At 36.8% G+C, this 14,137-nt stretch overlaps 2 protein-coding genes across 4 annotated transcripts in view; one reads left to right on the top strand and one right to left on the bottom strand.

Moving 5' to 3' along the window:
- LOC106869255 (AP-5 complex subunit zeta-1) overlaps nucleotides 1-6,651 on the top strand; it is a 77,560-nt gene extending 70,909 nt beyond the window's left edge. For all 3 annotated transcript variants that reach the window (XM_089352221.1, XM_089352223.1, XM_089352222.1), the window contains one exon: nucleotides 1,463-6,651. In XM_089352221.1, coding sequence (XP_089208347.1) covers nucleotides 1,463-1,538 — 76 coding nt within the window. In that variant the 3' untranslated portion in view covers nucleotides 1,539-6,651. The remainder of the gene's footprint in view (nucleotides 1-1,462) is intronic.
- The window catches only part of LOC106869251 (opioid growth factor receptor-like protein 1), a 26,478-nt gene continuing 17,889 nt past the window's right edge, over nucleotides 5,549-14,137 (bottom strand). Inside the window, exons 7-8 of the mRNA XM_089352232.1 lie at nucleotides 8,854-9,189; nucleotides 5,549-6,018 (exon numbers count right to left, since the gene is read on the bottom strand). Coding sequence (XP_089208358.1) covers nucleotides 9,024-9,189 — 166 coding nt within the window. The 3' untranslated portion in view covers nucleotides 5,549-6,018; nucleotides 8,854-9,023. The remainder of the gene's footprint in view (nucleotides 6,019-8,853; nucleotides 9,190-14,137) is intronic.

Below are 14,137 nucleotides of genomic sequence, written 5' to 3'. Positions count from 1 at the left end.
TATTCTTGAGCCAAAACACTTCATTTCATGTTGCTCCAGTTCATTCAGCTGGCAAAAATGAGTGATCCTAAGATGGAGTGGTCTCCTCTTCAGAGGAAATGTTATTATCTAGGTCGTTTATACACCATAGAAACCAAGCAACCAGCCCTATGAGTCTTAGGACTTAAGACAGTAATTTTCATAACTTTAACCCTTTAGCATTCAAATCAGCCATATTCGGCCCAAATATTTTACCTGTGTTATGTTCAAGCCAGCCAGATCCAGCCTCTCACATCTACCCTACAACGTCATTCTAAAAATAAACAATCATGCCATTGAAATCTTGTAGCCTCGAGATAATGCATGATTAATTCAAAACAATGTGAATAAATAGGCCTTACATTTGACAGAGCAACCTGAATGCCAAACTGTTAAAAAATATATATTTTCTTTTTGAACAACTTTGCTTAAAAGCTGAAGATTCTCATTTCTGTACATTATATGAACTTAGCAAAATCATTAACAAAACACAGTCTTGTGTTCAGATTTCACTATAACCATTGCATTGCATTTCTGTGTTTCTAGTTAATTAGCACAAGTTTACCTAAATTAGCTTGCCTGAGTCACTTTAGACTAATGAGACTCAGCTTTTTTTTGACTGTTTGGTGCACTGGAGATATAAAAAATTTCTGATGCTTTTCACTTGGAATGTTATTAAAAAACTAGTTTGAAGTTTAATAATTTTGAAAAAATTCAAAGTTTCATTAATCAAACTTTATGTATAGCAAAATTTGAATAGCATATGTTTCAAGATGCACAAGTATTATTAGTATGTTGTTATATTTTGGGATGGTCTTTTTTTTTTTTTTTTTTGCCAAATAAGAACACACACTATTTGGCAAAAAAAAAAGACCATCCCTAAAGAGAACATTTGCTCACAGATAACATGCCATACATTTTTATCGTAACAGAGATTATTTTTAAAAACGCTGTTTAAAGTATAAGTATTATACCAAGTTTAAATAATTTATTTCTAAGAAAAATAATTACTCTTCTAAACACTCAGTATCTCTTTGATATTCATTGACCCTTGAAAGCTCAGTATGCCTTTTCCTTTTCCTCCTCTGCAGAGGGATACTGGATTAACCATTTCATATTATAGATATTTTATTATGTTGGTATTAAAAGGCTGCAAGCTGGTAGAATCATTACCACGCAGGGTTAAATGTTTAGTGGCATTTTGTCTGTCTTTACATTCTGAGTTCAAATACTGCCAAGGTCAACTTTGTCTTTCATCACTTCAGGGTCCATAAAAAAAGTACCATTTGAGCACTGGGATCAATGTAATCAAGTATTGCCCTCCCCTAAAATTTCAGACATTATGCCTGCAGCAAAAAGTATTATTTTCTGTATTAATTTTCCATTTTTCTCTCTCTCAGAATTTAAACCGTTTTTTTATTTTTTTTTTTTATTTTTTCTCCAGGTGTCATCAAGACAATATGTGCCTACCTGTCATCATGAGAGCCACACACAACATGGTGATGACTGATAAAAAATGAAATGAACTCATTAACTTTCATTCCCTTTGTTCTACCACCAACTTCACCCTTACATTTTCTTTAATGAACAACAGTATACACCTCACACATATGTCTATGTATGCATAACTGTGTATGTATATATATATGTATATATGTATATATATATATATATATATATATATATATATATATATATATATATATATATATATAGGGGAATGTGTGTATAATGACATTGGCCAGTTTTCATTGAATTTCATTCATCTTCTCCTCTAGGCCAGTTTTAGTGGTCTCTCCTTCTCCTTCATCTATCATTTCTCACTTCCAAATATGTGATCCTTATTTACCCATTATACAGTATTCATGCTCTCTTTTCCTCTACAGTATTTTGATGACACCATCTCTGTTTTATTTCTTACAGTTTCTGCTTGTGGACTTACAGTTTCTTACCCACATTTTTTTCTTTTTTACTTGTGGTATTGTATTTCCCACATCTTTAACTTGTGATATTGTATTTCTCACATCTTCCATTTGTGACGGTGTGTTTTCTATGAATGCCCATGACATTCTGTGTTTCCGACAAGTTTCTCTTATGGTCATGTCTGTATGCAATCTACCTCCCTTAAATTCCATGACATAAAACACCGTTTTACATCTTTATTCATTCCCCTTCCCGTGACTTTACCTCCTCCCACCATGCCTCACACTAGATGAACCACAACAATAAAAAATAGGTGCAAGCAAGGCTATGAGGGTAAGAAGTTTGCTTTCCATCTATGTAGCTTAAGGTTCAGTTCCACTGTGCAGCAGTGGAAGTCTTTGTACCCCTCATATATACATATATATATTTATTATTCTTAAACAAGATTGTTGTTGACAGACTTTGAAGTTTCAACCAGCTATGCCATTGTAGGCAGGTCAAAACTTGAAAGTTACTGTCAACAACATTCTTGTTTAAAAATAATAAATTTGTTCTCTAGAGACATATAAAGTAACCCACCAGATTAATGTAAAATTGTATTTATTTTGATTGAACATAAAGACAAACATTTATTTATATATATACATATATATATATATATATGAACTCCTCATGGAAGAAAAGCTTCATAATGACAACCTAGTTTCCTTGACATTTTATTTATTTATTTTTTTTTTTTTGCCACAGTTCTTGTCAACCATAATGACAGCTTGTGTCATGTATCAGTCATTTAAGCAGCACATCAACAAAAGGAGGGCAACAAACTGTTAATGAACATTGATTTGTGTGTGTGTGTGTGTGTGTGTGTGCTTTTGTGTCTGTGTTTGTTCCCCCATCACCACTTGACAACCAGCATTGGTGTGTTTACGTCTCTGTAACTTAGCAGTTCAGCAAAAGAGACCAATAGAATAAGTACCAGGCTTACAAAGAATGTCTTGGGGTCAATTTCTTCAACTACAAAAGCCCTTTAAGGCAGTGCTCCAAGTAAAAGAATAAAAGAATACATACACAAGCACACTAGCATACCTACATAGTTCTTATATATAGATAACCATAAGCAATTCAGCTGTAAAAAGTATTAAAGAACTAGAAAAATTTTATGGAAATTGCCAAACAAATACTCTTACTTCTCATATACTTTCTCCAAAAGGTTGCCCAATATTTACACATTAATCTGATTACTAATCCTGTAATTATTTCATTCTGTGTTTTATGACAAGTGCTGCTACCTTGGTGGTGGGTGACGTACTATCAGTAGTAGTGCTGTCCCTTTAATGATAAGTGTCTTGCTGTCCACTTGATGGTGATAGTATTTCTTTCTTCACCTTCTTCATAGTGTAACTGTTAGATTTGGCATGCTACTCCATTAGTGATGATAGAGATGGTCCCTTCTTGGTGATAATGATGCTGGAGATAAATTTAATTATATTTCTGTATCATCATCATCATCATCATCATCATCGTTTAACGTCTGTTTTCCATGCTGGCATGGGTTGGGTGGTTTGACTGAGATCTGGAGAGCCAGCGGCTGCACCAGGCTCCAATCCGATCTGGCAATGTTTCTACAGCTGAAGCTCTCCAAGAGTGTAGTGGGTACTTTTTACATGCCACCGGCACAGGAGCCAATCTGGGAATACTGACATCAGCCACATTCGGTTGGTGTTTTTTACATGCCATCAGCACCGGAGCCACTCAGGCAGACCTGGCATTGACCACATTCGGATGGTGCTTTTTACGTGCCACTGGCAAGAGAGCCAGTCTGAGGGAACTGGCCACAACTACGATACTGGTTTTACTTGACTCAACAGGTCTTCTCAAGCATATCATATCACCCAATGCATCAGGGGTATTCTTAACAGGGCCTGACATGCATGACTGCAATCTTACTTTAGTTGCCGAGTCTTCTCAATCACAGCATATCTCCAAAGGTCTCAGTCTCCTGTCATTGCTTCTGTGAGGCCCAATGTTCAAAGGTCATGCATCACCACCTCATCCCATGTCTTCCTGGGTTTACCTCTTCTACAGTTAGGAAATGCACTTCCTCATACAGCTGTCTTCATTCATGCATAACACATGACCATACCAGCGCAGTCGCCTCTCTTGCACACCACATTTGATGCTTCTTATACCCAACTTTTCTCTCAGGGCACTTACACTCTGTTGTGTATGCACACTGACATTACACATTCAGCGGATCATACTACTTTCATTTCTTTCAAGCTTACGTATGTCCTCAGCATTCATAGCCCATGTTTCACTGCCATGCAAGCGTGGCAGTTCGCACACATGCATCATACAGTCTACCTTTCACCCTGATCGAGAGGCCTTTAGTTGCCAGCAGAGGTAGGAGCTCCCTGAACTTTACCCAGGTTATTCTTACTCTAGTCGCTACACTCTCAGAGCAACCACCCCCACTACAGACTTGGTCGCCTAGGTAGTGGAAGCTATTAACTACTTCTAGTTTCTCCCCCTAACATGTGATGGAGTCTGTGTGTTGTTTAATTATATTTCTGTTTGTTATTTTAGTTGTTGTTTTCTTCCTATATTTATTTCCTGATTCTTTGTAAGAATAGACATTATGTTGTAATGACTGACATAAATACTGTTAAATCCTTCAGTATGAGCATTCAGTTGATTCATCTACTCAACTGAGTTGTTCAGACAACTGGTTAACCCTTTAGCATTCAGGTTTCTCTATCAAATGTAATGCATAATTATTTACATTGTTTTAAATTATCGTATTTTAACTTGTATAAGGAATCCTTTTTTATCAAAAATTAAGTTAAAAAAATATGGGAGTTTCTTATACAAGGATAGTATTATAATCCCTTACAAACCTTTTTTCAAAATTTTAAGCCCCCAAAATTAGGGGGTTCCTTATAAACAAGGGTTTCATATACACATTAAAATATGGTAATTGTGCATTACTTTGTAGCTTTGAGATTTTGATGATGCAATTGTCTATTTTCCAAATGACAATGTAGGGGAGGTGTGAGTGGCCAGATCTGGCTGCTTTGAACATAAAACCTGTAGAATATTTGGCCCAGATGTGGCCAGTTTAAACACTAAAAGGTTAAACTAACATGAAGTGGCTGAGTATTCCACAGACATATGTACTCTTAATGTAAATTCCCCTAGCCAAATCAGGATTACTCAATATGTATAAGATAACTGGACCTTTGAATTATAGGTACAGTCCATCCAGTGGGCTTCTATACAGTTTCCATCTACTTGGCTTCACTCACAAACCCTGCATTGATCCAAAGCTATGGTAAAAAAACACTTGTCCAAGATACCATACAGTGAATTCAAACCTGCAACGTCATGGTTGCAAAGCAAACTTTTTTACCACTAAGCTATAACTGCTTTCATGAAGTAAATGGTAGTGACAGATTGAGTTGTTAACAGTATTTAGTCTTTATTCCTTGTTCATCTAGCTCAGTGTTTCTCAAAGTGTACTGTACTGCCCCTGGAGGGAAGTGGAAGGATCAGTAGGGTTATGGTGGGGTAACCAAAATGAAGCAATGGATGTGAAATCAACAAAAAATAATGGGTTAATTAGGTTAAGTTTTATTAGTGAAATACAGTTGTTTTGATTTTGTTTCAGAAAGTGGTCTATGTTTGATAGTGGTGGGATGGGAGGGAAGAAATGCAACCGGGGTGCCAAGGGGGTAGCATCCCAAAAGTGTCTCGGGACCACTGCTCTTGCTTGTAATTGCTATAAAGTTTACTTCTCATAATTACTATATTACATTAAGGTTTTTATGAGTGGGTTTGGTAGATGGAAACTGAAAGATCCCTTTCACATGTGTGTGTAAGAGTGTTCGGTTTGTATCTCCTCTTGACATCATGTAAGCAAGCACTACTATCTTACAAGCTGTGCCATCCATTTCCAATCTTCAGTGAAAACATATCCGACCAGGGGCTAATATTACCTTGCTTGGAAACAAACGTGTGTTGACAACTGAAGGGCATCTGGCCATAGAAAAATCTGCCTCAACAAGTTCCATCTGGCTCCTGCAAGCACGGAAAAGTGAACATTAATCCAATTATGATGTTGTTGAATTATACTGTGTAACATGATTTTTATCCTTAGGTAACATGTTTCCTATTTGTGTACCCCTAGAAAATATGAAAAATGGCTATTTCCTTCAAACCTTGCTTTTGTTACAATATTTATTCAAGCCTCAAAGAATCCCTTTCAACACATGGCTATGATGCTCCCTCAGTACTCCTGCTCATGATCATAAATGTGCATATTGTCAGCCACTAAGGGACATGCTCAAGTGGTTAATGTCAAGCAACTGACAAGCAAATCTGTGGTATTGAACAGAATATTTGCTATAGCAATATTTCTCCTTCAGCAACTCAGTACTGAATCAATCTGAAATGTAATGGAAAATAGATCAGTTTGAAAACATTGATGTTGATGTCACAAAAGCAAAGTTTGAAGGGAATGGTGGTCATTTTCATTGAATCCTAGATAGAATCAAATAAGAAATAACACTTACTGACCAAAGACAAAAAAAAATTGTTATACAGTGTTATTTATGCAATTATACCATATTTCATATTCTGTAATTTTTTTGAAAGTCCTCGTTTGAAAACACTATGTATTAATGGGGGAATAAAGCAAGTACCAACAATAAACTGACGTTTTTTTCCTTTAATTATACAACCTCTCTCTCCCTCTTTCTTTCTCTCTAATCTACACTAGTTTCTTGCTATATGATAAAGAGAAAAACTATTTAGAAAAATCAAGAAAAAATTCTCACTGAAGAAATGACAAGGCACCAGGAGTTGTGGTGATTTGTTGTACCTGAGAAAACCTATGAAGCTAAGTAAAATCACAATCATCCACACATACAGGTATGTCCATTGCAGGTGTGCTGGTGCCATGTAAAATGCACTCATACTGGTTGCACATAAGATGCACTTGTGCTGGTGCTGCATAAATGCACGCATGCCAGTGACATAAAAGAAGCACCCAGCATACTCTGCAAAGTGGTTGGCATTAGGAAGGACATACAGCTATAGAAACCATGCCAAAACAGACAATTGGAGTCTGGACAGTTCCCTGGCTGGCCAGCTCCTGTCAAACCATTCAACCCATGCCAGCGTGAATGATGATGATGGTGATGATCAATGCTGATAGACATATTCATTTATTGATCTTCTATGCGTGTGTATATGCATGTAAATATGTCCGGAGATGACTGCCTAGATAAGTAGGTGTGAATATGAATGCTTTCTTAGATGTGTGTGTGTATGCAAAAGTATTCAATCAAATCAGGTTAGATATGGGCTTGTGTGCCACATAGCAGCACATCACTGTATCCACCATTTATCAGTATTTGCTTGGGTCATCCTGAGCAATTCTTCAAGCAGTGTTCCAGATACTTCCTCTTCTGCCATGACCATGAAGCATGTGACAAATGCAATCCATTCAATTAAATCCTTGGGATTTCTTGCAATAATACACAGACTTCCTTTCATTGATTACATACTCTCTTTCATTTGTAGTTTCAATCCCTGAAAACTACTCATTTCTTTGCAAATGTATTACTTGATATGCTTACTTTAGTCTACAGTCCATGTTATATTAAACTTATCACACACAGACATCTATATATTGCACTGTGTAACATGATTTTTGTCCTTGGGTAATAATTTATTTTCTATTTGCTTACCCCTCTAGAAGGTATGAAAGATGGCTAATATTTCCTTCAAATTTTGCTTTTATTACATTTATTCAAATCCCCAAGTAATCCCTCTCAACACATGACTGTGATGCTCTCCCACTACTCCTGCGCATGATCATAAATGCACATATTGTCAGCCACTAAGGGACATGCTCAAGTGGTTAATGTCAAGCAACTGACAAGCAAGTCTGTGGTATTGAACAGAATATTTGCTATAGCAATATTTCTCCTTCAGCAACTCAGTACTGAATCAGTCTGAAATGTAATGGAAAATAAGTCAGTTTGAAAACAATGATGTCCAGGTCACAAAAGCAAAGTTTGAAGGGAAAGTTTGTCATTTCCTTTGATTTCTAGATAGTAGCAAAAAAGAAAATAATACTTACTGACCAAAGACAAAAACGAAATAAAAGTTTTGTTACACAGTGTTATTCATCTATGAGAGTTTCCATAGTAACAAACTGTTGCATCAAGTTAAAAAAGTAACATTTGCCTAGGAAATGGCTAGGCATGTCTTATAGAATCTGAACTGGTGACTCTTCAGTTTAAGAATGGAAGAATTAAGGCTGTGTGGTCAAAAAGTTTGCTTTTGCTTCTCAAACACACAGCTTCAGGTTCAGTCTCACTGACTGCATGGCACTTTGGGTAAGTGTCTTTTGCTATATCCCCAGGTTGACCAAAGACTAGGGAGTGGATTTCTACCATTGTGTTTGAGTGCCACAGACCAGGCTATTGTGATGTTAAGCTTGGACATAAATATCTATGAGTTACAATGCGCCTTCATGATGGAGCATGGTAACTGCTAAGTTGCAGGAACACCAACACCATTTGTCAAGCGATGTAGTGGGATGCAAATAGACACAAAGGCACACACAGTTGTATGATAAATACAACAGGTTTCTTTCAATTTCTGTCAACCAAATCCACTGACAAGGCTTTGGTTGGCCTGAGGCTATAGCAGATGCTTGCCCAAAGTGCCAAGTAATTGGGAAGCAAGCCTCTTACCACACAGCCAGGCCTGCCCTTATATTCTAAATATATTTTAAATAAGTTTCAATATAAACTGGTCAGCTTATTGGAATTTTTTCTTAAATCAAAAATTTAAATTGTGAAAATATTTGTTTTTAGCAAAATGACAAACTGAAACTTTTACCTTTTTTCAATAAACTGGACAGTTTTTTTAATTTAATTAAAAATTAATATTTTGTTGTTTTTACTTCTTTTGTTATTAATTTTTATTTTCTTCAAAACAATATCATCATCAAGGTATCTTCTGTTCTTCTGAATAATATGTGACAGTCTATAGTTCAAATTCATTATCTCTTATATTTTTAACCAGCTGTTAGAATAATGATCTTTTGCATCTGCTAAAAATCCAATGTTAATAAGTTTAGTGATGAATTGTACCCATTTCTTCTGTAATCTACTGTGACCCAGACATTTCAAAGAGATCATGATTCTTGTAAAGTGTTCATAATTGTGTGGGTTCCTGTATACAGCAAAGAAATACATTTGTAAAAATCTTTTGTATATATATATATATATATATATATATATATATATACATATAAGACAAGATATAAATAATGGTTTTGCATATTCATTTATTCTTTCACATTTGACTTACAGCTGTTTCTGATTAGCATTATAGGTTCACTCATTGATGTGTTTACTCAATTGGTCCATTGATCAGCTTCCAAAGCACTGACCGATGACGATAGCATTAGTTTTTTTATGTTCATTCAATTTTTCTCACCTGATCAATAGACCAATCGAGTAAACAGATTGATGAACAAACCTATAATGCTTATCAGACAGCTGTAAGACGAATTTGCAAGAATAAAGGAATATGTAAAGACCATTGTTTATGCCTCGTCTTTTATGCTACTCTGTTCAAAGACCAATCTAACTGGAAATGCAACCATGGGTTTATAATACAGAATGATGATGAACTTATAACCTTGATCCCTGCTGTAAGCATATGTGGAGTTCTTTACTAATCTAAGAACATATTTTGTTTGCCTGGCATATTTGTATTAACAGAGAGCTTATAAAGTATTTTGTTTGGATTGATAATCCCTCATTAATAACTATACCCCCTCATATATATATATATATATATATATATATATATATGAGGGGGTGCTGAAGAGTTCCTTGCTTTAGGAGTATCACAAAAGCCTGGTTGGAGGCCCAATTTTCCAAGTTCTTTTACAGTACTTATAAAAACTGAAGAACCAATAATTTACTGATCTTCCTGTATTTTCTTTTACCCAAAGCCAGAAACTTTTCAGCACGCACCTCTGCCACACACACACACATATATATATATATATACACACACACATATGAAGTAAAAGCAGTGCTAGTGTAATAAATATTGTTAAATACATATACTAATGTATATGCTTTGTGTATTTTCCAGTGATTGCAATGGTGTAGTGGAGTATAAAACTCTCACGTTGCCAGTGTTAAAACAACTTAGTCATGGACAGGTGAGATAACTCACCCTCAATCCCATTTGGGAGTGATGGACATCAATGTTTTGCCATTTTTGTGGCTTGTCAGCATCATGTACTCACCTGGGTTGAAGGCATATCACCCAGCCAGTCCACGATTTATATGCTCATGGCTCATAAGATCATGAGCTGGTATGCCCAGAAATTTACATATGAAGTAAATGCAGCTCTAATGTAATAAATATTATTAAATACATAGGCTCATATTACAGAACGCTTTGTGATATCTGTTCCAGCCCTGCACTCAGAGTTCAAATTTCGCAGAGTTAACTTTGCCTTTCATCCTTGTGAGGTCAATAAATAAAACTAGTGACCCAGTACTGGTGTAGCTCTCTCTTTCTCTCTCTCTCTCTCCCTCTCTCTCTCTCTCTCTCTCTCTCTCTCTCTCTCTCTCTCTCTCTCGCTCTCTCTCTCTCACACACACACACACACTGTCACATCTTTGATGTTTCATTGGATCAAGGGGAGAGAACTAAGAAGCTGTCTGAGTCAACTCACCACTACTTAGACTGAATAACAGAGATGAGAGAAAAAGTGTGAGTATAAGAGGAACCAGTTGTAGTGTGCAAGAGAGAAGATATGTAATGCATATGAATAATGACAGTTAAATAAAAAAACAAATAGCAGGTGATCCTTGTGGGAAGGAATATTGGCACTCTGTCAGATATGATGATAAAGGTTCCAGTTGATTCAATCCACAGAACAGCCTACTTGTGAAATTGATGTGCAAATGGTTGAGCACTCCACATATATATGTACCCTTAACGTAGTTCTCAGGGAGATTCAGTGTGAAACAGAATGTGATAAGACTGACCAGTGCCCCTGGACTGGCTCTTGTGCGGGTGGCACATAAAATACACCATTTTGAGCGTGGCCGTTGCCAGTACCGCCTGACTGGTCTTCGTGCAGGTGACACGTAAAAGCACCCACTACACTGTCGGAGTGGTTGGCGTTAGGAAGGGCATCCAGCTGTAGAAACTCTGCCAAATCAGATTGGAGCCTGGTGTAGCCATCTAGTTTCATCAGTCCTCAGTCAAATCGTCCAATCCATGCTAACATGGAAAGCGGACGTTAAACGACGATGAGGATGATGAATGGACTGGAGCAACATGAAATAAAGTGTCTTGCTCAAGGACACAATGCACTACTGGTTTTCAGACTCATGATCTCACAATCGTGAGCCAAATATCCTAACCTCTAAGCCACTGAAGAAATAGTAAACAAGAAAAAAATCAGCAGAAATAGTGAAAGCCAACCAGTTCAGGAAACTGAACTTCATGAAGGAGATGACAAAGGAATACACAAGTGAAATGCTGTGTCATCAAGGACTTATCCAACCCATGCAAACACAGAAAAGAAAACAAAAAGTACAATGGCTATGATGGCAATTCTGTGACTCCACAAAGCGCTTGTCATTGAGATACATATGGATTTAATAGATTGTTGTTCATTTTATTGGGGTTCATAAATAACTGAACCTGGCCAATGCCAGTACCCCCACAGACTGGCTCCCATGCCGGTGGCACATAAAAAGCACCATCTGAATGTGTTCGATGCCAGATCTGCCCAACTGGCTCCTGTGCCGGTGGCATGTAAAAAGCACCAACTGATCGTGACCAATGCCAGTACCCACTGACTGGCCCCTGTGCTGGTGGCACATAAAAAGCACCCACTACACTCTCGGAGTGGTTGGCGTTAGGAAGGGCATCCAGCAGTAGGAACTCCGCCAGACCAGATTGGAGCCTGGTGCAGCCACTGGATCTCCAGACCTCAAGCAAACCATCCAACCCTTGCTAGCATGGAAAACGGACGTTAATCGGTGATGATGATGATGATGTTGCTAATATACCATCCTCCCTTGTTGCAATCACTAGAGTCTATGAGAGCCTGTATAAGGTTATTTTACTAGCAAAAAATAGCAGCCAAATAGTTTTGAAATAAAACCTTACCATCTTAAACAAGGAAGAATATATTAAATAATGGTAAATAAGAGGGAATGGTCTTGGATAGAATGCCTTATGGATCAAATTGGTTAACATGGAAGAATTAGACAACACCAATGACTGGTTTAGACCCTGGAGAAATCAGACTTTCGAGAGGGCACAATATTCTAGGCTGCTCCTTGCACCCTCACCTGATAAACCATTGCATGGTATGATTGATACTTTAGTTAGGCCTTCATTGAATAGATGTGGGGAATATTTGAAACAATAAATCTAATGGTTTGTACTAAATCCCTTGATTTATTACATATGGTCCTTACATGTGGCTTAGCCCTTTAGCTTTCGCATTTCATTGTCAAATGCATTGCTTATTTATTCACATTGTTTTGAATTAATCACACATTATCTTGTAGCTTTGAGATTTCAATGATGTGATTGTTGAATTTTAGAATGACATTGTAAGACAGGTGTGAGAGGTTGGATCTGGTTAGTTTTAGCATAAAACAGGTTGAATATTTGAGCTGAATATGGCTGGATTAAGTGTTAAAGGGTTAAGGGTCTACTGTCTTAGGACTGAGCAGCAACACAATAACCTTGTTTGTGAGATAGACAATTTATCAGAAGATCTTTTTATGCACTGCACCTATCCAATGAGAAAGCCACTACATGGTTACTCAATCTCCTAGAAGTAGCAGCTCTGAGGACTTTTCTTTCTGCTAATTCTCATCCGTTTGCCATTGTCATTACCTCCATGTAAGAAGTGTTTCTAATCTAGTAGCTTCTTTCTTCAAACAGCTATCTTATGATGATACTCTCTTTCTTCTTATTTTCTTGATAAATATGATTGTAATTCCTTCAAATTTTGCATTGATCATTTTATGATTCTTAAGACAGTTTCTCATTACTTTCCCCTCCCCCATTTTCTTTTGTAACTTCCAACATACTAATTGGTTGTTTAATCCTTTACCATTTAAACTAGCCATGTCCGGCCAAAATATTCTATTTGTTTTATGCTCAAACTGGCCAAATACAGTCTCATACACTAACCCTACAATGACATACTAAAAGTAAACAATCTCAAAATCGAAATCTTGTAGCTATGAGATAATGCATGATATTCATAAAACAATGTGAAGAAATAAACATTGTATTTGACAGAATAATCTGAATGCTAAAGGGTTTTTATTTCTGTTTTATTCTTGGTTGCTTTCTGTCTTATTAGAAGTGGCAATCAATAAAAAAAAATTCTCCAAATCCCACCCTATAGTCTTAAAAGAATAGAGAAGGTCACATTGGATAACTTAGTTCTTGATGCTCCTAAAATCTACCGGATATTCCTGACTGCGGTGTCTTGTTAATCATGGGTCTGCTTTACTCAGGGCTAAAAGATAACAACAATTCATTTATAATTAAGCAGGAATAGACATGACCAGAGGAAGATATATTTTTAGTCAGGCCAAAAGACAACAAAAATATATAAGTAGTAAAACAAGATAAGGCATATCTAGATGAAGACAAAATGTGGTCACGCTAATAAACAACAAATCAGAAATGAAACCGGTTGGGATTATGTCTTAGTAGAGTAACAATATAGATGGAACAAGAGATTTGTGACTCACACCTGGTCATTTGATTGATTACATACCTTTGTGATAAAAGACTTCATTTTGTTTAGTCTTAGTTTGACCTTGAACAAAGCAATAAAATGCTGTATAGCGTGAGATAAGTGTGTAGTGGCGCGAAATTATGGCCACCATTAAGGAAGTGCAATCTACGCATGTGCAAGGGACTTGCCTTCCTGGAAGCCCCTCGAGTGCACATGCGTAGTAAAACCAGTACTTAAAGCGCTTCGCATGCTTTCTAAGCCTCTTTAGCGCAATGCTTTTGATGTGACAGCTACTTGCTCCTTTGGCATGCCTCAATGAAGCTCTTAATATCCAGTTGCCGATAACAAGTTAACCAGCAGCTGCTAAGC

The sequence above is a fragment of the Octopus bimaculoides genome, chromosome 5 (assembly GCF_046866305.1).
Source record: "Octopus bimaculoides isolate indiv1 chromosome 5, ASM4686630v1, whole genome shotgun sequence".
Lineage (NCBI taxonomy): Eukaryota > Metazoa > Mollusca > Cephalopoda > Octopoda > Octopodidae > Octopus > Octopus bimaculoides.
The sequence above is the reverse complement of the archived record's forward strand: the minus strand, read 5'-3'. Positions and strand labels throughout refer to the sequence as shown.